The sequence below is a fragment of the Pieris brassicae genome, chromosome 3 (genome assembly GCF_905147105.1).
Source record: "Pieris brassicae chromosome 3, ilPieBrab1.1, whole genome shotgun sequence".
Lineage (NCBI taxonomy): Eukaryota > Metazoa > Arthropoda > Insecta > Lepidoptera > Pieridae > Pieris > Pieris brassicae.
In genome coordinates, this window is record NC_059667.1 from 21,787,867 (window position 1) to 21,815,787 (window position 27,921).

General features: G+C 35.4%; 1 protein-coding gene across 3 annotated transcripts in view; it reads right to left on the reverse strand.

Moving 5' to 3' along the window:
* Positions 1-27,921, reverse strand: part of LOC123707383 (dipeptidyl aminopeptidase-like protein 6) — a 145,214-nt gene that overhangs the window by 98,087 nt on the left and 19,206 nt on the right. For all 3 annotated transcript variants that reach the window (XM_045657394.1, XM_045657393.1, XM_045657395.1), the window contains exon 2: positions 25,647-25,736. In XM_045657394.1, coding sequence (XP_045513350.1) covers positions 25,647-25,676 — 30 coding nt within the window. In that variant the 5' untranslated portion in view covers positions 25,677-25,736. The remainder of the gene's footprint in view (positions 1-25,646; positions 25,737-27,921) is intronic.

A 27,921-nucleotide genomic window follows, 5' to 3' on the forward strand; every position in this document is an offset into this window, starting at 1 on the left:
AAGCTACATAACTAAGAGGCAAGATGAAAAATATTATTCTACATTTAAAGGGTGCGTTTTCCTTATGTTTTCGTGGAAATTTATGGGCTATTCTTGATGGTTGAGTTTTCCTTTCATTAAATCAACTGATATTGTAGTATTGGACCCCGCTCATTGTGCAAGTACTGACGAATAAATGGATCTTCAAAAATAAGTATCTTCATTAAAAGTTTTTAAAAAGGAAATCAGCGCTACGTCCTTTTTAGGTCTGAGCCTCAGATTTCTTTATCTGTTTCATGATCATTTGTCAATCTAATAGGCAAGGTGGTGATCAGCCTCCAGTGCCTGACACACGCCTACTTTTCGGGTCTTAGGCAAGCCGGTTTCCTCGCAATGTTTTCCTTCACCGTTCGAGCGAATGTTAAATGCGCATATAGGAAGAAAGTCCATTTGTACAGCCGTCAATCGAACCTACGACCTCAGGGATAACAGTCACACGCAGAAGTCACTAGGTCCAACACTGCTCTACTACAACTCATTATTGTTCTGCGTAATGAGACTGAAGTATTACGATTATTGCATGACATTTTCACGGACTGCAGATATATAATATTTAGTGAACGTAATGTTTCTAAAATATTTTATTATGTTAATTGTTGAATAAGATAACATTCACTTAAATATATTTTGCATAAATTTAAATTCGTAGGAGTTGTAGAAATTGTTTAAATAAGGGCAGGGCTTATATAATGTTTACACATATCATTTAATCATTTGGGTGATCAAAGAGTTTTACTTTACGTCAATAAACTTTCGATATTTAACCTGAACATTTGCAAATCAAATAAAACCCAAGTAATTACAGTCCATTATCCCAATAATTACGAGAAGAGAAAACCTTTTTCAATCCCTTTAATTGTGATCCTAATGGAATTTAATTCAAACGAAAATATGTTTTCTCTTGCGGCATTTTATATTAAAGTTTTACATAATTTTGTTGACTTGCAAATGAAACCTACATTAACATGAATATATTGTAAAATGGCTAAACCTTATTCACATTTGAATTGATTGAAACCTGACACACACTCTAAACCAAATTATTTCGGAAATTTTTTAGTGGGTTCAACATGGTGCAAGGCAAAAACTGCCTTAGAAAACGCTCAGATGTGGAACGACGGACGTTGAGGTGATACGGATGGTATTTTTTTGTATTCAGCCTTAACGTCCGATAGTGAAACTTTTCTCCCATTATCTGTCTTCTATGAAGTACCGAAAGTTGAAGAAGTAAGTTGCTGAAAATCGTACTTCGAATTCCGAATTAGCAATCGGAATTATCAATCGGTAGTATTATTAGGCCTATATAGCGTCAACCATACATTTGCTATATGTTAAGTAACTTCAACATAAAACGATATGAATTATTTTAGCACGTTTCTTAAACAAGTTGTCGTACCTTTTAAAGTGTTTCTTGTGAATTCTTAATTTAAATTCTTTTCCAAATGCAAATGTAGTTCTTTATTTAAATGAACACTGTGCGGTTTAAGGGCCATTTATTATGAAAAGGCAGTTATGCAATGCTTACGAAAAACGCGCGAGTGTTTGACCCTGGTTAAGGTCGCTAGAGGGCTCTCAACCTCTGTTGACTTTTCGTGAAAACCCTTCAACGTCGAGCGGAAAACGATTTGTAAGACCTATTTTAATGAAAATAGAATGAGTTGCGATTTTAGAGGAGGTTTTTACTTAGAAAATTCTGATGTAAGCTTTTATACGGTTCCGTTTATTATACATTTTGAAATTGTAATAGGCTGAGTTTGAAAGCTGTTCCAGAGTGAATAATTTATAACGTTTTTTTTAGTACAAAGATTTTTTTTTCTCTTGTTTCGATAGTCCTACAGGAGCTTCCGAGTATAGAACCATAACGGTTGTGACAATATAATCATTATTCATTACATTCGTGAAGTATTAAGAATAAAATTGTATTGTTTCATGTATTTAATTACGTCGGGTTACGTCTTATAAATAAAAATTGCTAAAGATACATTATGTACCAGCTGCCCACTGAAGTATTTCAAAAAATACACAAGTCTTTTTGAAACTAACAAATTTATTGAGAAAAAATCGATTTCCCGATATTAAGTTTTATGGAGTTGTTGATTATTTTAGCATAATTATACATGTTCATTCATATTTTATTTATAAATAATAATTGATCAAAGGATGACGACACGAAGAGTGCGAATTACAATCTAGCCTATACAATAATTATGGTTGATTAATGTGTTGTCTTAATAATTAACAGTCTTAGTGTTCTATAATGTTTTGACACTATGTTCGTGTGTCCGAGATACCGCACTTGCACTTATATTCACTACACTAGGTTTATTAACTCAAAAAGTTTAGTTCTCTTTAGGCGTCTTAAATTATTAATTTTTAATTAAACATGTAAAAGATTTTTCAATTGTAAACCAAAATGTTACCCATAAAAGGTGATGCTAAAACTGGGTCAAAGTTATATAAAAATATAACAATTTGTACGTGACATCAACCTTCCTTTAGATCGCCAGGTGATATGGGTCGGTTTGTAATTGTTTTATATAGAATGTAAATATGTATAACAAATGATTTAATTGATTGGAGGGGCTTATTTATTTATTTATTGATATTTATATAACAATAATATTTGTAATATACAAAAATAATACTTAACACTTTGCTTCTAACATAACACTATTTTTATGGGTTCAGAACTTATAACTAACAGAATATCATCTTAAGCAATCGTTAGTTGCTAAACATGACAACATAATTTTCATTACTTGTAGGTAGTATGTAAGTTTTATAAAGCGATAAATATATTAAATTACAATTTTAGTTAGACCAGCGTCGCAACCCTAAACCCTAAGGGGTAAGTTATTTTTTATTTATTGATTAAAGCTGCCAAGCTTTGTACACATAGGTAAAAAAGCCACAATGTACAATTGTTAATGTGTCAAGCACTTATAAGCCAATATTTACACGAAGAGATTATACAAAAACTAAACAAAACAATTCAAATTACAAAAACTAAACGAAAATCGGAAAAAAAATTTTATCGATACCTACCTCGTTTATTAGAATGCTCCATCTGGACCATTCTAATAAAAGAGCTCCATCAGTGAGCTTTGACTAAAACGCGTTCTTCGAAAACCAGGGACATATGTTATGATGCCTGGGGTATATTAAGGCTACATAAAATTTTAATTTCAATAAAAGTTTGGGCCAATCATCCTGTTTGTTAAAAATGCAAACGATACATTAATCAATTTTCTACGATTCTCCAATGACAACATCTTAAACTGCGCTAGCCTGGTTTCGTCTGTTGGTAACTTTTAGGGTTTAGGGTTGCGACGTTTGCGTGATGCGTGTTGTTCCCACGAGAACGTAAGTGCGTGCTCCTATTTCACCATGCCTCCTGCTGGTGTCATGTGGAACATGCTGTGGTAGTTGCAGCTCCTTACAAACGTTGTGTAATATACAAAAATAACTTGGCGATTAAAAAGAGTGGCTTAGAGTTTATTGCCAGTTCTTCTCTTCGGTTCTACGCCCTTGATTTGAGAACTGGCAGTAGATATAAAATTAGAAGCATTTAATGTATATTTATTTTTATTGACGTTCATAAGTGTACCTATATGAATAAATGATTTTTGACTTTGACTTTGACGCTGGACTAAACTGTAAACTGTAACTTAAGATATTTATCGGTTTATAAAACTAACTGACACATGTGTTACCTAAAAGTAATGAAATAAATATTGATATATAGTAGCTCAAGGAACGGGAATTGACGGGTTAAGATGTTCAGTAACATTTGTGATTAATCGCTTAACGAAATTATATATTGTAAATTAACTGAGGTTAGGTTACATAACTTCTAAAGAGTCTTATAGTCTAGCGGTTTTGTTAAGTGTCCGAAAGGGGTCCGTAATCAGGTTTGATTCCTGGTCGGAACTCAAGTTTGCTTTTATAATTTTTTATTTATTCTCTGCCTTTGGGAGGGTTTTGTGGTATTGGGCGAGTGCTTAAACTGTACGTGGAGGGTCGAATTTCCAAGGGAAGCACTGAGTATGCTACCTAAGAAGTGAGATTAAGGACGTATGGCTGATAATTGCAAGTGGTTGGCAGATAAACATTCTTTTTAACTCTACATCTATGGCGTTGACATGCGTAAGCGTATTTTCATCTTATTAAAAAAACTGAACTTCTAATAAATAAATAAAAAAGAATCCTATATTTTTGAAAGCGAAATCGAATTCCACTGTTATTAAAGCAAAGGGAAACTGAAGTTCAAATCGCGAAATAATTGTTTAGTATTTGCAGACGTAAAAGACTAGCCTATTCCAACAATCAAACTTATTTCAGTTACAGTGAAAAGTTACTATTTAAATACATACAAATTATACAATAGATCTCTAATTAACTATGACGCATGTGCAGCGTTGGCCTAATGGCTTCATCAAGCGACTCTTATCCCGGGGGTCGTAGGTTCCATCCCCGGCAGTGTACCAATAAAATTTCTATCTATGTGTGCTTTTAAAATTTGCTCGCTCGTGAAAAACATCGTAAGAAAATGTTACGTTACACACGTAACTTACGTAACGGCACAGGGGTTGTTCATTGGATAGACAAATGGTCATAAAACAGATACAGAGATCTGAGACCCAGATCTAAAAAGGCAAATTACGATAATTTAATGATAGTAATGTAATTAAATTCATAAAAGTATGCAATTTTTTATCCATATTTCCTTATGACATTATCACGTAAAATTATCGTCCGTACACCGAATTTACAGACAACCAAATAAAAAATAAAAATATTATTTTATTTCATGTTTTACGTGTATATGCATTATCCTATCTAAGCACCATAACTACCTTGCAACACTGCTACGCCGTAGCTGTTTTTAGTCGTATACAATCAACATGGCATCTACGTAGGCAATAGTGAGGTTTTTTTTTTATTAATTTGGTTGTTTGTAAATTCGGTTTATGGGCGATAATTTTACGAGATAACGTCATAAGGAAACATGGATGACAAATTGCATACTTTTATGAATTTAATTACATTACTATCACTAAATTATCGTTATTTTGTATAAATAAAGAAAGAGTTAATTGAAAATGTTTTTTTTTTTTAAATAAAAACACATTTGTACTCGTTAAATCAAATATTTGTTTTACTTAAATTATTCAGAAAAATTACAAGTTCCAATGTACTTTTAACAACTTAACATAAATGCGTCACAAGCCAAACGCTTAGGCCGATCGTGCCTCTCCATCGCTTGTACCAAGCTCTCGCTTGCGCAAGCGGAACGTGATAGTGAAGCTCGGCTCAGGCGGAACGTGACAGGTCATGTTTTTTCGTGCGTGCAGCCGGCGTTCATCGATCTATAAGATATCTTTATCACAGTACATACAATAGATATGAGTACTTAGTATATCATATATTGAATGAAGGTGGATAACGCAGTCTGTCTGATCAAATAATAATAATTTATTTGCAAGAATATGTCGGTGAAATGTGGTGTCTATGCCAAATATTTGTAGTTCTCAAAATGTTCCTTCAACACAAAAACTACAATACAATACTTAATTCACATTCACTCATTTACTAACATGCACCCACACACTCACTCATGCACTCGTGTTAAAACAGTTGAAAAAACAAAAATAATTGTAAAAAATGTAATCAAATTATACATTTTTATAGAATTTACTATTAAGTTTGTTATGGAAGAGCTGGGAAACCTAGGGGTTCCCTACATGGGTATTTTTTTTACTTAAAAGGGTTCCCAAATGTTACACATAATGTTGTTTTTATTTGCAGTTAGTTATAGTTAGTTCATTAAATATGGTGACGATGCGGCATGAAGAACTTCAATGCTTGACTACTCGGTTTGCATGCATAATAGCCTCCATTGTTAAAAGCCTACCTAAACATTTTATCAGATACTATTGTAGCAGTACATTGAGTCTACCATATCGAATATTTATGACAATTTAAAACACGAAACAAAACCTTATTCGAAAAGAAAAAAATGAAAGCAATCTACCGAACGAATCCATATAATAGATTCTAATGTCTCTAAGTTCAATTGTGTTTCCAGAAGCGTAATATCATCGTACGTCAGCCACAAATATCTCAGCAACTATACAATACGAAGCGGCAGTAACTATAACAACAAGGGTGGAAATATTTCAAAGGTATATTCACCTCGTATGATTATTTGATAATTTGAAGTACCAGGGCGTGAGGAATGAGGAGAATTCGGCATTTACTTATTAGACATTTTTATAATACAGTTCCCTAATTGGCTAATATTATTGAAATGTGATTGGCTGATTTGTTTATGTATGTGTTGTTCAACAAAGCTTGGGTTTGTTCGATTACCCGCAAAACAAATATATTTCAGTTGGGTAATAATAAACGGATAAAGCACAAAAAGACACAAAAATGTGTCTTTCCTTATAATATAAAGTTTTACGCATAAAAAACTTAGTTTTATTATTCCAGGTTAAAATGTTAGTAAGCAACTTCGACCTCAAAGTATCCGCCGCGAAACTAGCTGAACCCCTGGTTTTTGACGCGAGAGTACAGGCTGTAAACATTGCAAGACCTGATGATGAAGTATCCTTGGGCTATCTTACCTCACTAATAGCTTGGACACCAACTGGGGTACGTTGCATCCATCATAATGTATGGCACAAACGTATGTTTAGAAAATATTGCTTATTAAATATTTATTTTACTATAATTCCTTCCTAATTAAGTAAAAGAGTAGTGTTGGTCTAGTGGCTTCAGCGAGCGACTCTCCCTGAGGTACATTCGATCAAAATCAAAATCATCATCATCAAAAGCTTTTATTTCAAATAGGCCTTTGCAGGCTCTTATGAAACGTCTAGTTGCACGGTTCCAAAAAGTGGGTCTCATGGAGAAGAACCGGCAAGAAACTCCATGGACACTCTCGATCCCCGGCTGTGCACCAATGGACTTTCTTTCTATCGCATTTAACATTCACCCGAACAGTGAAGGAAAAAATCGTATGGAAATTTGGCCTTAGTGTGTCAGGCACAGGAGGCTGATCACCTACTTGCTTATTAGATTGACAAATGATCATGAAACAGATTCAGAAATCTCAGGACCAGACTCAATTAGGGATGCAGTTTTTTTTTCAATTAACAATTTACTATCTGGATGAGACCTCGTTTATTTAATAATGTTTAAGGATATATATTTAGGTTAAGCGCATAGTTAATGACTAAACAATTCCAAATGGAAAACAATTTAATAAATTAACATTGTAGACATATAATAAAAAAACGAATTTTCTTATTATTTTTATGAACAAATAAAATTTATTCTTGTACAAATATTCTAGTTACAACGGTCAAGAATCAAATGCAAAATCTCGCTTAGAATCATATCTTTGATCTGATAAAAATGGTAATAAAGGCAGACCGATAAATCCTCAACTTTACAATGGTCATAAAATCGTGTGATATTTATACGATTTCTAGAGTAAATGTCTTTGTGAATAAATGTTATTGTCGGTGTATTCTAGAAAATGTATTCCATTGGGTTAATAGTACTATTAATACCTATTACTATTAGTACCGCTACTTCCAGGCGAGCTTCCCTTCCGAGCTTTCTTTATCCATTTACCTTCTGCTAACACTTCTATATACACACACGCACACAGACACAAACACACACCAAATATATTTCTACGACGCCGTTTTCAATGTATTCTTTTAGCACTTGCTTATTTTTGTTCTATTGTATCTTATGACAATGACCTGATTGTACGTGTTCCGGTCAGGTGGTGGAGAGGCTGGCTATCTGTCACTCAGGTCTCCTGTTACAGAGACCAGTCTCTCACATACACTTCCAAATGTTATCATCTTAGTTGAATCATAATAACCTTCTATGTGTATGTGAGAGAAGAAATAAAGATTATTATTTATTATTATATATATGTTCTATCCACCTTTTTTAAAGCGCTACTCCTACTCCTCCTTGATCTTTCCATATAGAGTTGTCTATAAAGTCCATCTTTTATCTGTGCATCTTGATGTGTGTAACCCGGCCATCGCCACTTCTATTTTAATTTTTATTTAGGGACATTATAACATAGAATATCACCAATTAACAGTTTAATTAAATAATTTTTCTAGCATATTCGAGTGGTGAATGCACCAGTGATTGATCCTACCATTTGTGAGTCCACCAAGCTGCTACCAGGAAACTATATTTGCACTGGAGGTGTCCAAGATCCCAACAGGCACTTTTGCAGGGTAACAATTATTGCAATTATAAATCCCTATACGGACAAAGCAATCAGAGATGAATAGCAGATATTTTATGTAAAAATAGAGATAGAGAAGGGAACAAAACTCTCTTAATTCAATTCAATGAACTTTGATATGTTTCTAAACAACAAAAGAAAAGGTACACCGAACAAATTATAGGTATACACATTACAGAAACAAATGTCTTATGACATTGAAAAACTTCTGAAAATATAACACAAAATAATAACAAAAATAAGCCCAGAGGGCTGGGGGGGGTGTTGGGGATTCCAGAGCTGGTGCTTTCCTCGCTCAACGACGACAGCGAAGAAATGCTGCCAGCATTAAAGGTTTTCAGCCGAAGGGTCGAAACTTGTTAAATTTGTTTTAATTTTCCATAATTTTTTGATAATCTTAATATATACATACGTTACTTAATACATCCGGCGAAAATATTTAAAAACCTCGAGTTAGTATATGACATTTGTACTTAGTACGTTAATCTTCGGCAGCTAAAACTAGCTGCTGTGGTCTCTGGCAGAATGACCAGCGCTGTGGAACAACTCAGCTCCTCAGCATAATGCTGAGCCTGGCCCAATTACAATCACAGCACACATGCATTACACAATTAAATCGTTTTCTTTAAAAAGAAATGTCTCTCTCATATTCTTTTTTATTTTTATTTCTGATTATTGTTATTTTATGTGTTTCTGTGTGTGTGTTTTGTTCGTAATAAATGTTGTTATGTCTATGAAAAGCCACATTCAGATGAACCTTAGATTTTAATCAAGTAATTTGATCTTAGAAGATTCAAAATATCAAACTCCGTTCACATCCGATAGTATTACTATAATAAACCTAGCTTTTATTATTATAAAAATATTCTGTGTGAGGAGAATTTGTTTGTTATGATAATATTTGGGTTCGGTTAAATTTCCTTATACAACATTGCATATTACGATCTCAGGGCCGGTTTTAGGTTGGCCGGAGGCCAACCGGGGCCTTTGGAGCAGTGTTGGCCTAGTGGCTTCATCGTGTGACTCTCATCCCTGAAGTCGTAGGTTCGATCCCCGGCTGTGCACCAATCGACTTTCTTTCTATGTGCACATTTAACATTTGCTCGGACGGAGAAGGAAAACATAGTGACGAAACCGGCTTAGACCCAAAAAGTCGACGGCGTGCGTCAGGCACAGAAGGTTGTTTCGTGAAATTAAAGGCCCAGACCTAAAAGGTTATAGTGCCATTGAATTCAATTTCAATCTGAGCCACAGCCCCGGGGCCCCGATAATAGACTCTTCAGAAAAAAAAATGTTTTCAATTCCTACTTGTAAATACTAGTAAACAACTTATCTTTTGATATATTTTTACATGTTTGTTAAATACTAAAAGAATCTACTTGGTTTCACAATAAATTATTGATTTAAAAACTCGACTTTGGGAACTAAATTTGAGGACGGGGAGCCCTTCGTTCCCCTAAAGCCTTCAGACCTCTAAATCCGACCCTGTACACTCTAAAAACATTCTGTACTATCGACCCGTCCCTTCTCACATATTTGGAAATATCCTATACCATTGTTGAGGTAAGAGGGTGTTATTCTTCCAGCGACCTAAAGAGAGAATCCTCCAGCATTCTAACGACTGACTAACTCGAAGCAGCGTCGGCCTAGTGGCTTCAGCGTGCGACTCTCATCTCTGAAGTAGAAGGTTCGAACCCCGGCTGTGTACCAATGGACTTATCTATATACACATTAAACGTTAGCTCGACGTGGAAAGAAATCATCGGGAGGAAACCGGCTTGCCTTAGACCCAAAAAGTCGACCTATTAGTTAGACAAATGATCATGGAACATATACAAAAATCTGCGGCCCAGACCTAAAAAGGTTGTAGAGCTACTGATTTATTTATTTTATTTTGACTAGCCCGAAAGCTCCACTGTCTAAGAGGGACGAGCATGGCGAGCGGAATTACTTTGCGTTTCAGAGTATGACGTCATAGCAGTGATTTGTAGCCGCTACGATCCCAAATTGTACAGCTCGATGTTTATCTCTGTCCACTAGCTTGACCCATAAAACAACAATATACTTAAATAATAATAAACTTTCAGAAAGACAACGGCGGTGCAGCAATACAAAACAACACTTTAATCGCTATAACCGCTTTTCTGCACACCTGTGCGCTTTATACGAAAACCCACGCGTTCCCCAAAGCCGCTAGCTTCGCTAGATGGGTCGATACTGTCATTTGGGACGAAGACAATCGACCAACAACCACAACTGTGGTCACAACCACCACTACGAGTACGACGGAAGATAGGAATCCATACTTTGGTGACCCAAGGAAATTTATGCTGACCCTGCCATTTGACCCAGTTAATGTCCCCTTGCAACCCGCCGAAGACAATTCAGTCTTGCCGAGGATGAGTCTGTACGAGTCATATTTATATAACATGGCCAGAATGAGAACATCTACTACTGTCAATCCGAAAATCGAGGAGAAAAGAAAATGGTTAGAGAAGTTCGGGAAAATTGTATCAAAAGAATTTCCTAAAAAGTATGATTTTGAGTATAATTGATTATCTTAATTAAGACATTTTATTTCATCCCATGTTTTGTCATTGTCTTTGACACCTAGTATAATCTATACTAATATTATAATGAGGAAAAATGAGATGTTTTGTCTATTAATAGGCTCCCAAAAGTATTGGACTAATTTGAAAAATTATTTCACGACTAGAACCCTTTTTTAATGAGCTGAAAATGTGCTTACGTAGGCCCGCGCCATGGATGTCTAGCCTGACGCGGGGGCTGCGGGTCTACACTCAAAGCCCTCAGATATTCAGCAGGATTGGGAGACCGTAAGGAGGATAGAGCTCAATGGAGTCTAGATGTCTATAGAATTTTTTTTTAAGCTCAAGAATATGTATGAAATTACCATAGTAAAATATAAATTCCAATAAAGAATCCTATATTGTGTACGCAATGGAAACTATTGACAATATAGCACCACTTTGCTATACTACAGTTTTATAAAAGACGATATCTCAAAAAAGCGATACCATATGTGTAACTAAAAAATAATATTTTTGGACCTAAAAGTCTATTTGCTGAGAAAATGTTTAGGGTATAGGACATCGTGAGTCGACGGAAATAATGCGGACACCACAGAGCACAGCTAGTTTAAATTTAAAAGTAAGAAGGCACATTTCAAGAGCAGACTTTAGAAGCAGTGTTCTGCCTAGCTAGCTAGCCTAGTGGCTACAGCGTGCGACTATCATCCCTTAGGTAGTAGGGTCTCGATCCCCGGCAGTGCACCAATGGATTTTCTATCTATGTGCGCATTTAACATTAACATTAGTTCGGTGAAGGAAAACATCGTGAGGAAACCGGCTTGCCTTAGATCCTTTACGGCGTGCATCAGGCACAGAAGGCTCACCTACTTGCCTATTCAATTAAAAAATTATATAGATACAGAAATCTGAGGCCCAGACCTAAAAAAGGTTGTAGCGCCATTGATTTATTTTTATTTAAGATGGCACATTTTACTCTTATTTCCGTATTAAACCCATGGCTCAATATTATATAAACTGGCAAAAGCCATTGTGGTCCCACTTATCGTTAACGGATATTTGTAGTTGGTCGATCTAAAGATAGTGGATCTTTGCAAATAAACGATTTATTATTATTATTAAATATTTGTATTGCCAGTAAATAAAAATTAGCCATTATAAGGGGAATAATTTGGAGACGTTCAGGCTAGCTTGATAATTTGTAGAAATGTCTTAATAAAACAATAAATACTAGTATCTAAAAAGTACAGTTCTAGGCTTGAATAATATGACACAAATTTAGTAACAATTGATATTACAGGTTTTGTTACCTGTACTATAAATATAATATCTTATAAGATACATAGCATTCAGAACCGGTCGAACCGGCGAAACGTGGGAAAAAAATTAATTAAGTTTATAATAATACATAACTTCGATCCGTTGAAAAAGTGTTTTCTTTAAATGTGTAAAAGTTATTTTAATAAAAGACAATACTATGAGTAAAATTATTAGTTATTTGAGATCTAACTCACAATGACAGTCTGACATTTCAAAATGGCGACATTGGCACCAAATACAGCCGGCCAAGAAAAGTATTTAAGTAGGCGTAGATGTCTATTAAAAGCATCAATAGATTAATGAATAGACATTTATTTGCCCCAGGCCCCAATAACGTCAACAAAGACGTCATATTGTTCACGTGGTCCGGAAAAACATTAACGACCTTATTATAAATCGTGTTGTTTAGATGATGTGGACCATTTCCTGTTTCATGTACAACTTATGATAATTGTCACCAAGATGTTACCTGTACGAGCCAAGGCTGTACATCTTGCTCACTCAGGCTTCCTTAGTTTTATAAGCGTGGCGATTTCCTAACTCGTCGGAGTTACGCCCCAAGAGTATAGCTCTGTCTTCAACTGTTACATTGCATTAATTCGTTTCATAGCAATTAACATTTTATTATTTCGCTTGTGTTCTATTGTTGAATGGTTACTATGGATTAAAACTGAACTTCTCCTCTATTATTTGAAGCACCCCGATAAACCAAGAACAGTACAGTACTAGTTAGGGGAAGTTTCAAATACAGGACTCAGCGGGAACTATGACTCCCGCGTGTCTCAAGCCTTGGACACGGCCGTTTATGTCTCGACTTTTCGACCCCCAAAGTCAACATTTTGTAAGGCCGTTCAAATTCCTCAAATTGTTAATTGTATTATCGTCAGGTACTTCCGGCATCCCAAAGTTTCCGTAGTAAATTCGTCAATTTATAATCCCCTTTGTTGACGAATATAAATTACAAATTGAGGATTAACTAATTTCTAACGACGTCTGTTGGCAAGAAATTTCACCGGTGTTACGTGAAGGAAGTTTGCTTAGCTTATTAAATTTTATGGAGACTAATGTGTGACCGAGGTTGTTTGCATTGTTGCTTTACCCATTTTTTATTGTGTAATCAATTTACATAACTGTTTTAACTTGTTAAAGCCACGCTGTTGTGGGGTTTTGACGTGCAATGGACCAGTAATAAAACGAAACAGCCTCCTCTACTCGCTTCTTAATCCATGTCCACGTCAACAGAATTTGCTGCGCTACTACGAGCACAACTCCTACATTGCCCTAGGTGAGGTCACAGTGGACACAGTGGAGTACGTGCATCGTCTCTTCGCTGTCTTCCAGTCCTTGTTTTGGGTTGAGGATCGGCGTTTGAGTGACACTCCTGAATTCTTTTCTCTCTTTCATAAGAAACTATCTTACCTATATTTTTGAATAGTACTTTTTTTGGTAGGTGTTAGGCGCGCACTTACTTGACAAGACAAGGAATGATCGGGGGCGGCACTGGTTTTGTTTTTTTAAATTATTAGGGTTTAATTCTCGAAATCCTATTAATTATTTGATAACAAGTCGAGTCCTGTCGAGTTAAGTTTTTGATATGTTTGAGGATTGTTAAGATTGAAGTGTTTGAACTTCAGCTTATACAGTGAAGTTATGAAAGCCCAAGTACGTGCTTACGTATAATTCAGTCAAACTTGCTGGCAGCAATTCGTGCATTACAGTCCCCAAAATATTTAAAATAAATCAATCAATAGCGCTACAACCTTTTTAGGTCTTGGCCTCAGATTTCTGTATCTGTTTCATGATCATTTGTAAATTTGTAAGTAGGTGATCAGCCTTCTGTGCCTGACGCACGCCGTCGACTTTTTGGGTATAAGGCAAGCCGGTTTCCTCACGCTGTTTTCCTTCACCGTTCGAGCTAATTGACTGCGCACATAGAAAGAAAATCCATTGGTGCACAGCCGAGGATCGAACCTACGACCTCAGGGATGAGAGTCGCACGCTGAAGCCACTAGGCCACACTGCTGCAAAATATTCACCTATAGAAAATAATAAAAAAAATCGTTTTAAAAACTTGGGTTTATAGACCAAACATCGCTTCGCTGGTGGTCAGTCCAATGCCACCGCCCACTGAGTGTCAAAGTCGACAATGCCAGAAAGCTCGCGAGTTGCAGGTCTTTTAAGAATCGTCACGCTCTTTTCTTGAAGGAGCCTAAGTTGAATCGCTTCGGTAATACTAATATGCGCAGATGGCTCAATATAAGTACTGGAAAAGCGTAAAACGCTAGGTAGTAGAACGTCGAAGGTCGGGTTGATACAGGATAATATCGTCATATGTCTCGATATGATCAGCATTCATTCATTGTAAAAACTGCATAGAAGTTAACCTTCCATCTTTCCTAGTCACTTTAAAATTGGTTTGTTTCTTACTTTTTAATCGGCGGCTCATGTCTGAGTGTGGTCATCAATGATGGATCTTGAGCGGACTATCCGGTTATATTAACTTATATGGGTGTATTGTTATAGTGTATTTATGTGGTGGTAGGCATCTTTTGGACACGCGTACCAATAGGCATGTCGATAGCAGGTGGAAATGTGGCCAAATGTCTATATAAAAAATCATTCGGAGGCTTTAGTGTAGTCCAGATATGAGACCGGCGTAAAGAAGTTGCGCGCTGTCCATTACGTTAAACATATAAAGAAATGGATTGACCTCTTCAAACTAGGCTTCAGTTTTATTAGTATGAGCAATACACGGTATACGTCAACGAATACACATAGAAAAGTTATATTATAATTATGTTAGCAAAATTGAAAGGGAAGTTAGTATAACTAATGGAACTTATTAGTTTATAACAAGATCTAACTCCAAGCGACGTTTACATCCACTTAACTGGAGCTCTTGATATACTGGTTTGTTGAATAGTTAACAAACATCGCCACTATACGTTAAACTGATATATTATTTTAATGTTAATAAAAGTATTTAAAACTTAATAAAAAGAAAATTAAAAAAAGTTTGGTCCTTGTAAGTGTAGTAAGTGTCTTAATACTGTATATTTGATTGTTGTTACTAATTAATATAATATTGATATATATTTCTGTAAATGAAAGAACGGAGCAGTGTTGGCCTAAGGGCTTCAGTATACTCTGTTTCTATATATAATTATACCAAAGGATCCGACAGGAGTTGTCCAGTACACACGTGTTACATACAAAAAAATCTAATAATATAAATCATTCTCGACTCCAATTGAACGCACAAAAAAATTCATCAAAATATGTCCAGCCGTTCAGGAGTTTAATTACGAAAACACACAGAATATTTATATATTTACCAGCTATTTATTTGCTGTATAAATAAATTACTTAACCGACTGCAGCGCCATCTGCCGGGCTGAGGCTGAAATGCATAAAAAATTCACTCAAATCGGTCTCACCGTCTAAGAGGAGTTCAGTGACATACACACGTGCAGTAGAATTATATATTATATAGTATAGTATATATTATATAAAGATAGTAGATTTGCACTCCGACTTTCTGTCTTTGCGCACTTTTAACGGGCATTCGCTCGTACGATGAAGAAAAACATCGTGAAGAAACCGGCATTCCCTACCCCCATACAATAGACACCATGTGTCAGCAGTTAGTACAAGTTTTGTTTATTAGATTGTACATAATAAGTAGCAAAAAAACATACAACATTGTTTGAAAGTACTCTACGTAATAGTAAATAAAAACCGTCTGTTTTATGCTGGTATAAAGAAACATGATGAAAATATACATATCAATACTGTTTTTGAACACTGAAATACGAAGCATAAACTATATGTAAACCGACTTTTTTCTAAGAACAAGCGCCAAACAGACAAAATAGCCAGCGTTGAGTGCTTTATGATTGTACTTGTTGGGAGACAGACAAGACTACAAGATATGATTTTAATAAAAACACGAATTTAAAGTCATCAACTAATCACAGTTCCAAATTTAAAAACAACTTTGGCCTTTCTTAGCAGGATTCATAATTACCAGGAATCATCAAATACCATGAAATCGTTGGCACTGATTGTTGGATTTTCAGTTTAATTGTTTGTTAATTTCAACTGAGACAGCTCAAGTAGATAATTGCGGATCATTAATTTCATGCCAACTAAAGAAGATACAATGGTAACATTCGCGTGTATTTGTAAATATAGTTTTGAATTTAATAAGTAAAAGGTATATTATTATTATTACATGATAACGTCAACTATATTGTTTGTGTAATTTGAATCCAGAAATCGTAATGATGGACTGTCGGTAAGCTTTTGCAGTTCTGAAATGCCAAGAAAAAATGGGCGACGCTTTTAAAATCATCGCAAATAATTAAATAACACATCAATTCAATATTTAAAATTTTCTTAGATTTGTATAATAAATTATAAAACAACTTTAATATGTTAGGTCCCTGCAGTGTACCTTTAAAGCAGCATTTCCTCGCCAAATAATTAAATGATTTTTTACTAACAACAATATATTCAAGTGAAGGCAATAATAATATATTAGGTTGGGGGAAAAGTCTTTTCGCTTGATAGTATGTATCAACTTATAATAAAATCTCTTTGGATATACTATTTGTAACTGGCTGGTTTTGGTATAATTAAAAGTTTAAATTTTAAGGGAGATAATGCCAAATTCAAATTAGGAAAATGTGTGATTTTTATTCATCTTTTTACTGTCAAGAAGAAGAAATTCGATAAAGTTTAAAATATTACTACAAAAGTGGTGAAAATACAACGCATGGGCCTAGTGTCAGTGTCTGTGAGAGTAGCACAAATTTGGTTTAAGCCTTTTCAATCCGGAAATGTTGATTTCGAAGATGCACGTAGCTCTGATCGCCCTTTTACGGGTAAAATGGAAGCTATTTTTGAAAAAGTGGCTCAATATCGGCATATTAGTAGTTACGACATAGATGAAGGACTGGGAATTGACCACAAAACAGTTTTGGCGCATTTGAAAAAATGTACACAAAAAATCGATATTTGGGTACCTCACGAGCTCACTGAAAGAAACCTAATGAACCATGTACTCATTTATGATTCTTTATTACGACGTAATGAAACCGAACAATTTTTGAAGAAGCTGATAACTGGTGCTGAAGAGTGGATCACTTACGACAGGAACGTGCGAAAAAGATCGTGGTCAAAGACTGGTCAGGCTTCACAGACTGTGGCGAAACCCGGGTTAACTCGCAACAAGCTGATGCTGTGGGTGTGGTGGGATTGACTTAACTTGACTTAATGTCCTATAACCCATAGATGGGGCAGAGGGCGTCCACAGTGAGTCTCCATCGCGTTCGGTCTTGAGCCTCGTGTTTCACCTCGCTCCAAGTCTTTCCGGCCGTGTGGTGGGATTGGAAGGGCATTATTCATTATGATGTTACCACTAGATGGATGGATGGATGGACCATCGATTCTGAATTCTACTGCGAACCACTGATGAGATTAAAGCAAAGAGTTGAAAGAAAGCGGCTAAAATTAATCAACAGAAGGGGTGTGGATTTTCATAATGACTACCTCACACATCTTTAGCCACTCAGCAAAAATTCAAAGAGCTTGGCTGGGAAGTGTTAATGCAACCGCCGTATAGGCCTGACCTTGCACCTTCAGATTTCCCCCTGTTTTGGTCCTTTCAGAATTATTTAGGCAATGTCAGGTTAACATCACGAGAGGACTGCTAAAACCAATTGTCGTGGTATTTTGATCAGAAGCCCCAAAAAATGTTGAAAATTTTCTGAAAAATTGTGTTGAAACTTTTTGGGTTGAGGACCTATTATAACAATTTAAAGGCATCTGCACTACTATATTACATTTACTGAATAATTATATACTTACGAGTATAAGAGGCATTCTTAAATCTATTCTTGGAAGATATATCAATTTAAAAAAAACCATATATGTCGGCACTGATACCTATTCCGCATTGTAAATATGTTCTAGTAAAAACTAAAATTGTAAGTATAATAATGTTTTTTTAAACATTTATATTTACCATGTCATATAAGTTAGTAAATATAGCTTGTAAATTAATAAGTTATATATATAAAAAGTGGCGCTACAGGTCAAGGCTTCATCATCGTAATTTATCCTTATACGCAGATCGATCAGTCACTTGACACCCGGCATCCATGTTTTGGGTTTTAGGAATGCCGATTTCCTCACGATGTTTTCTGTCACCGTAAAAGTCAGTGTTAAATGCACATTCGCGAACGGCCAGTGATAAAACCTACCACCTCAGTCAGGGATGGGAGTCGCATGCTGAATCCACTAGCCCAACATTTCTCTCTTTCTTGACAAATCCTTTCATTTTAAATGTTACATATAAAAACCCTAATAATATCTAAGTGCTTTGAAAGACAATTTCCATATTATCCAATAAGTTAAACCAGTATAACTTGAGCCCTCTCTTGCAAAGTTGATCACGTACGATGTCTATTGAAAGTGTGGTCTTTGTGACGTGTTTACGGAACAAGAGTTGTGTATTCTTGTCTTGTATTATGAAATTGCTTTACATTTGGAAAAATATTTACAGTAAATATATAAAGAGAAAATAAATTTAATCCGGTCCAAACATTAAATTCGGATAAAAATATGTACCAGGACATAATAAATATGTTTTAAATGTCTATTAAAGGAATAACAATTTATTTCATCATTTATGTACCAGGAGATAATGAATCATATAAGGCTGAAGATTTTGGTTGACGTTTTCGACAATCATAAAAAAAGTAGATATAATTATTTATCCATAGACTTAATAATTAAAACTTATATTAAATACAATTATTTTAAAGGCTCAGTCTTTAAATAATATTCATTACCTTACCGTGTAGATTTCTTTCATTCTTAGGGTATGAGTACAGATTACCTTTGTCTGTTTTTGTCTAAAATTAATGACAAACTCGTTTGGGGGTTACATTTTTTTTAAGATAAAAGTTTGTTTTTGCCTAATTCTTGAGGCACGTCTTATCAAAGTATTAAAATTGTAGTACCACGAAATAATAATAAGCATTATATATTGTTTATACTAATACATATATGCTTTTTACTAACCACGACCCGACAGCCGTCTTAAATGATTTACTTACCCGAAGACGGTCTCACGTAAGCCTCTTACGGTTTCATGACAACCTAGTACCACGAAAAGCAATTTGCGATATTTTGTGTGACATTTCGCACAATCCGGGTTCCGGTTAATTGAAAAATGTGTAGTTTTTGTTATGTAACCGACAAGAAATGTTTGTCAATTTACAAACACTTACAGCACAACATCAAACCATACTACTTATAATATATATCGTAAACAAAAATTACTGAGTGTGCTAACTTCGACTCGCTTTGAGAACCGTGTAGGACTCCATAACTGGCGATACATAAATACGCTCCAACTCTAATCTGGAGATCCTTATCAGCACAGTCACATTTTTTAACAGTTTTCTTTAAATAAACACTTATTAGCTTAGAAGAGTTCGATAAGGCCGCATGTTGAGTGGTTTGCTTTTATAATATTGTATATGCATTATGTAAATAAATCAAGAAAAACACGAGACTTTTTATTTGGGAATCAAGGATTTTCTGGGAACGAAGTGTCATCCACTTTGTCACGCAGGCTTTAATAATTCCATTAGGCGTGCAAAAACAGTGCCGTGTTCGTATTTCCACGAGCTATGTTGAGATTTGCATTTTAATCAAACTTATCTGGAATTTACTAAGCTGAAAGGCATAGGTAGCTCTGTAGAACTATTTATCAACTGAAATTGGATTAAATTTTATATATGAATTATTGTAAAGTATATAAATACAGTGTAAATTCCATGTAACGTCCACCGATTCAACGACGAAGTCCCTAAAGCGTCGAATTCAATTGGCTTTGTTTGGTTCAGCTTACCTTCCATATAATAATGATACAGTCTACGTATCATTACACTCGCGCTCAATAACGGCAACAATTGAGTAATAAAGTACTTTTTAAGTTGCTAAAATTAGTAAAAACTGCGCAGCTGTGTACGTTCTTTTGCTGCTTTACTAACCTAGCCCGCAATAAACTCGACCGTCGGCATCATGTATACAAACTCTCTAAGGAATTCGTTTTTTTTTTACAAATTGGGATTGCTTGCACGTGTAGGCTCTTGTTGACCATGACTAATAAGTAGGAATCATTGATTTTCTATATGTTTTTCGTGTTGTGATATACAGTTTACACTATATAATATATAAATTATAAAATAACGTACCGCGTGGTTATACTTTACGTCAATTACAATACGTTTTTGACATACATGACTCACAGTTTCCGGCACAGAAGCCTATCGTTTACTTGTCTATAGAAGAAAATTTAAGCTAAAGGCCAAGGTAGGGTTGGGCACCCATTTTATAGATTTTACCTTTAACTTACTTGTATCAGACTTTTAATAATGACCAAATTGTTTGTGATAAAGCATCCTAGAGCACACCGGAGACATGTCGGTGAACAATTGTTTAGAATGCCATGAACAAGGGGAGATTTCGGAGTGTTACTTTCACTCATTCAACAACACACAAGGAAGATTATTTTACCTAAATGTCACCGGACTTGTTTTAAATCTATAACTGAACTGGTGTGTGCCTATTTGGAGGACACGCCTGTCTGGAAGATGCCTATGTAAACGCCGCTTAAATGAACCAAACTACATTATAACATAAAATAAAATAAAGTATTTTAAGTACATTTGAAAGCTTTTCCTTATACTTTCCATGATAAACAGACGAAAAAACTGTAAGCAAACGGAAAATTGGGGTTAAACTAATAAAACCTTTATTTGTCAATCGCATTTCAAAGAATAAGGTTCAAAGGATTGTTTCGAAATGTGGAGATCAAAGTTTGAGTTGTTCTACCAGTTCGCTTTAGAGCGGAAGAAATTTTCAAATAAATCATTCACCTACATGTATTTATTGTAATTTATCTTTTGAAACATTAACATCTTTTTGGTTACGGGCTGATGACTTCATTTTCTGTTTCTTTATGTTTGTGATTTAAGACACATTGTCTCTCTTTCCATCTTGTTGTATAATATATGACCGTCCTGTTCTTGTTGATAGCAAATGGTAGTTACGCTACAATTTCTAATTGGTGAAGAAACCTAGTAACGTTATGTGTAACATTTAACATGAATATAAATCAGTAGGGAGTTTAAAAATATTTTCTTAATAGGTCGACACTTGCGAGCTTTCTGGCATTGTAACATTAAGTGACACTCTTGTACGTTTGTTCTATAAAAAAAATTAATCAGCATTTTACGTTGAATTTGTAAAATAATTCTTAATTTTTTTTTTCAGTGACCCCATTTTTAATTCATATGAATTAAAATGAATATAAACTTTTACACCGCCAGTGACTAATCTAATTTGACATTTAAATGCACACAGACATTATTATAATCTATAAAGTCATACATTTAATAAATTAGTATAGTTAATATCCGGTCATATATCAACGTCAATATTTTTAATTATATTAAAAAGAAGCAAGATTTCATTGTTTGTTTGTATTGAAAATACTGGATCGAACTAAAAAAATCATTCACCATTAGAAACCAACGTTATCCCTGATAATCAAAGGCTATAGAATATTTTCAAAAATGTTAGGCTTCTCTGTGAAATTACGATAATGTAACGCAATGTGTATATCAATTATCCGTATACGCTGCGGAATTTATTGACAACAGAGCAGTGTTGTATTACAGTTTTATAGAAAACATCAATATCTCCATATGTCTAAGAAACGTTTCTGGATTTAAAAGTCGAATTACCGAAAGCTTTAGGCTATAGATCATCGTGCTACGACCCTATTAATGAGAGTGGAACAGCAAAGCACAGTACTACGTAATTAGTAGTATTGTAATGTCAAACTCAAACAGAATATTTGTCTTTGGTTATTATTAAACTGTATACGAATGCGTGGATGCGGAAAACACGTGTACTGCTGACCCATAATTGCCGTTAATACCCAGTTATATTACGAAACTGTGTAAATATAGCTAAACGATCACAAAGAAACTTTGAGCTCCATTTCCTTTCTATTTTCGTTAGATGTAGTATCACTGCTAGCGATTTTTTTTCCCCGCATAATTATTCTATCTTTACAGTTCCTAGTAATACAATAGAACTACACAATATTACCTACGTCGATAGTTATACGAATTGAAATACACTTTAAAAAATATAAATAATATATATATATCAGGAACGATGTTGTAGTGGATTCAGTGTGCGATTCTCATCCCTGAAGTCGTAGGTTCGGTCCTGCCGGCTGTGCACTTATGGACTTTCTATGTGCGTATTTAACATTCGCTTTAACGGTAAATGAAAACATCGAGAGGAAATGTTGCTTTACACCCAAAAAGTCGATGGCGATATTTCTTACAGGCAACTCTAATATGGAACAATAAAAAAAGAACCACCTACAGTTCTATAATTAGAATAAAATATAATCAAAAGAAAAAATTATCTCTAAGTGAGTTTTGGTTGGCTAGATTGTGATTAAAAGTGTGATGGGTGCCTTGGACTCGCCTCTCGTTATAATTACAGCTAATATTGTTATTTGTAATTGTTGAAACTGTAAAAATTTAACCCTAGTTTAATAACTCATATTATAAGTACATCTCCAGTGTATGCTGGCAACCCTGACACATCACTGTTTGTAATAGTCCATGATACAAATTCTCTCAAAATAAAACTACGTTGTCAAAAACCAAATTAGTTATTTTTCATTTAAATCATCAGTTCAAAATTAATCAAATACTATTTACTGTTCACTTTACCCACATGACGTCAACTTATCCCGCTAATCACGATGTCCATATGGATGGATTGAAGATATTTCTCCGACATATATATACCTAACATTACAGTTCTTGTGAAGTCAGCCAGTGTACAAACAAATAGGTCTACCTCGATAGAAATTTATCGCTGTGAGTGGCACCTCGCTAACCAAGTTAGACTGTGCGTGTACATTCAAAAGTTGTCTCTTTCGCCAAAGGTTCTTGCATAGAACCCCTGTCTTTCTTTTATGTCCACAATAAAGATAGGAAGTATTTAAGATTAAACTTACCTTATTATGTTAATTTGAAGAGACTTTAAAATGTCATATTTGTATAAGAACCAGTGGCTGCAATCGTTTAGTCCTGGGCCTTATCTCGTTGGTGATCATTTATTTTCTTAATGGGCAAGTAGATGATCAGCCTATACCTGACCCACTCCATCAACTCATTGTGTCTAAACCATTTCCTAACGATGTTTTCCTTCACCGTAACACCGAGTGACAAATTTTCCCCTTCGACATAGTGATTCAAAATATCATGCTCACGATCTGTTCTGAAGATCTTATTCAACAGCACCAGACGGACCAAAGTATATTAAGGAAGAATTTTTTCAGACGTCTGAAAAAAGATACGTTCTGTTCAGTTGTATAGCAGTTAAATAGTTAAGCATCGTTCCATGCGTTCAAAAGAAGGAATGCTGATCTATCCTTGCAAGTACTGGACTGGATCTTCCCTAGCTGAAAAGAGAGCGGCCAGGTCTGTAGAGGATACTTGCTGTGCCAAGTGTCATTACAAACAAACAATGGGCGTGGAGAGGCGGATGCACCTGTCGTATGGCGGATCGCGAAACGGATACCGCTTGGGGTTTTAGGTGGACTATGTTACGTTGGTGGAGGCTTAAAAATTAAAAAAAACATGTTTCCTATTAATCAGCCTTTGAACATGACGCATTACACTTTTTTTAACGATGTTATCGAAAACATTCAATCGCTATTACTCATACCACAAATACAAAAACGCTTATATCCGATAACTAATTGGCACAGTCGACAGTCCTAACAATTAATAATGTTCTTCTACCTAGTCTTTCACTTTACTTTGCCCATTAATCTTTCAAAAAATTCAGAAAGATATTGGAATCTCAAGGCTCACCCCACATTGTACAACCTTATCCCATATTATATATAATGAGTTGCAAAACCTGAAGAAGAAGTAAGAACTACTCCTATAGCCTCCTTCAGCTATAAAAGCACGGCCTTCGGTGTAGTCGGGATGGATCCAACCACTTATGGGGCTTTCAAATAAATCCCGACAAGGACCTCGCAGTTCTCTTTGCCAGAGGAATTCGCTCAATTTCGGAAAGAAATTCGCGTCAAAAAAGAAGTAACCTTCAACGGGCCGCGGGATATGGCAAAAGTCTCAAAGGCTGCATGTACTTACGTTAGAAGATGCAGCCGTTTGCAAAAAGGTCTCGTTATTGCTCTGTTGCCTCTATTTCCTCCTGAATAAAAGGAGTCAGATGTCCCTTAAACACAAGGTGATACTGTACAAGGCCTGCACCCGACCATGCATGACCTACGCTAGCGTAGTCTTCGCGTATTGTGCCCGCTACTGTATCCTCCGGAGATCTGGAGTTCAACCCTAATCAACTCAATGAAGTTGGCGTCCACAAGCCTGTTCGACAAGGCTTAAAATCATCCCATCCTACTATCCATTGCCATTATCAAAACTAGGGTAAAAAACCGTCTTCACCGGGAAAGGCATGGACCTTTACTTCGCAGTTCGCTCACTCCAGTGAGCTTCGGTCCTGCTTTCCAGACGATTAACCAACACACGACGGTTCAAGCAGAGGTATGAGCCTCGCAGGAGACGCCCTTACGCTAGTCGCGGGAAAATGCCCATCGCCAAAACAGACCGAGCTGAACTGTAAAAGCCCTTATGGCCAACAGCGCGATTCCTTTTTATAAAAAATAAAAATGTTCGGGCTCACTTCTACGTCATTTTTATTTTAATTCCGAATTAGATAGCATAAAATTGTTAGAATTCATAGTTAAAAAACAGCGTACAGCATATAAAATCAACGAAAACCTCGCAGAAGCTTTTGGCAATTAAAATCGTATTTTCCAAAACAAAAAACTGCAACATGTGCCGATTTTCAAACCGAAACTATTTTTATTTTCACAATTTTATTGTGACGACGTATAGTACGAAATACGAAAATGTTTCATTTATTTGTTTTTAAATAAGCACTACAACCTTTTTAGGTCTGAGCATCAGCTTTCTGTATCAGTTTCCTGATCAATTTTAAATGTAATGAAGTTATGACACCTATCAAGGATACATGGCATCCCAAGGAGTTACGCCCCGAGAGTATAGCCAGACGCAGGCACTCTGTTCTACATTATTCATTTCATAGCAATTAACTAAATCGTGGGAATTACACCCCGAGAGCATAGACAGACGTTGGTACTCTGTTTGACAGTTAAAATTATCAATTAGCTCGTCATTATTTCGCTCATATTCTATTGTTTAAAAGTAAACGCACTTTTTGAATTAAGTTTAGTGTTGTATTTATTTTTAATTATTATGACAGTTAATTATTTGGACATTACTTACCTCGTCATCAAAGGCTACGTTGTCCGCCATTGTTCTTTGTTTAGTCAAACAATAACAGCTCCAATTGTGTTACTCTGTGCGTTGGACATTCTATAACAAAAAAAAATAGATTAGTATGATATTAAAAAATGTTCACCACAATTGTCAAGTATTTTAGAAAATATTTTTTTTATAGAACAGTGGTCAAACGAGCAGATTACTCGCGTGATGTTAACTGATACCGCCGACCATGAACACTCACATACCAGAAGGCTCGCGAGTGCGTAGCCGACCTTTTAATAATCGGTACGCTGTTTTCTTGAAGGACCCTTAATAGAATTGTTTCCGAAATAGTTCAGTGGGAAACTGCCATAAAACGCTCAGTTATGGATCAACGGAGGTCGAGATGATACGGGTGGAATTTCAGATAGCCTGTAACATATAATGTATATATGTCGCAGCCAACAAGCTTAATTAGCCGTTCAATTAACAGCCTAGCCTTTTAGCTAAACGGTGCCGTTTAACTAACGGCCTAAAAATGTTCTAATTTAAATCGATATACATAGTTTATTTATCCCTGACAAACTGTTGTCTTGAAACTGCTTCTAGCAGTTATACCCATTTACATTGTTTCCATTTATTTAATTATTATGGTATAAATAAAGGTTTATTATTATTATTACGTTTGATAACTGTTTACTTTAGCTGAGGATTGAAGGAATCAATTATTATTACAAAAACTCGTAGACTGGCGCTGTTCCCAGGTATTTCAATACGACAAATCTTTCTTACACTTTCTTTCAAATATTTTTACAAAGGGTTCCTTACTCAAAGTAACTCATTTCCACCCTTATAAAAGTTATTTACTTTAATTACCCGCATTATGAGAATTTAAAATCTGCGTTTTAATTAAAATGTCAGTTGTGGTTTTATGATTAATGGTTCAACGTATCCGTTTAAGCCCGTAAACCCGGCCAGCTATCACGAAATATTAATTGACAAATAAATAAGTTTTCTAGTATACAACCCGTAGTGGCAACTATTGCTGATTGATAAGTAAGTGATTTTTTGGTATAAAACGTACAAGTCATACGGCATATCCCAATAAATCTATTGGGATATGCTAGTAATCACTTACGTAGCGATGATGAATACGCAATACTTGGAATATATCAAACGATGTTCAGTTTCGCGGTTATTTGGAGGGAAAGGCTAGATTAGCACTAGCCACTCTGGGCCATCGATTACAACTGTATAAAGCGCAAATTCGGCCCCGCGTGGAATACTGTTCTTACCTCTGGGCGAGGGCTCCCCAGAATCAGCTCTATCCACTTGAAGGTTTCGAACCGTCAACGACCAGTCTGTTTTCGGTGGGCTTGACCCCTTATCGCTGCGCAGATGGTGTGCGATGCTTCTCTCTGTATCTTCTACCATGTTTACCACGGAGAGTGTTCAATGGAATTGTACGGATTAATACCCGCAGCTGAGTATAATAATCGGACGTCAAGGCATAATAGGAAATTCCACCTCGAGGTCCATCGTTCCACAACTGAGCGTTTTTTAAGACAGCTTTTGCCGTGTGCCACCGCTATGTGGAACCAGATGCCCACTGAAGTATTTCCAAACCAATACAACTTAGCGTCCTTCAAGAAAAGAGCGTACCGTTTCTTAAAAGGCCGGCAACGCACCAATTAAGATGGTGTTTGTGCGGTATTACTGAACAGCAGGTGAGGCTCCTGCCCGTTTGCTTTCCAGAACACAATATGTGAGAATGGTAGTCTGTGACAATCACAGGGTAAGATATATCCTATAAAGTATATAAGTATAATTTTCATTTAAAATATCAGTAATCGCAAAAACATTTTGACAGAAATGATAATTAAAAGAGTAAAATTGGACAGATGTTTTACTAATAGTCAGAGATTTCTCGATTTATTTCGAGATGTCGTGATGATATTCAGAAATAAAAGAAAATAAATCTTTCTTCATAAATATTTTGATCGTGTACATTTCTGATATTTTGCTGGCTGTTATTGCACGTAGGTGATATAATAAATCAAAAATGATTTTCATCGCGCCGCTGGGTGGTTTCAGAAAAATTGTATTTTGTTTCTAAATATTAGTTACGAGATTCTAAAAATATTGTAATAGTCTTTGTGAGTTATATTAACACTCTAACACAATATATAATTGACAAATATTTTTTAAGAAATAAATAACATATTTCGTGTGGGTCCATACGCAATAAGTTAGTCACTTGCTAATGAAATCATTTTAAAATAGAAATTGTTGGTCT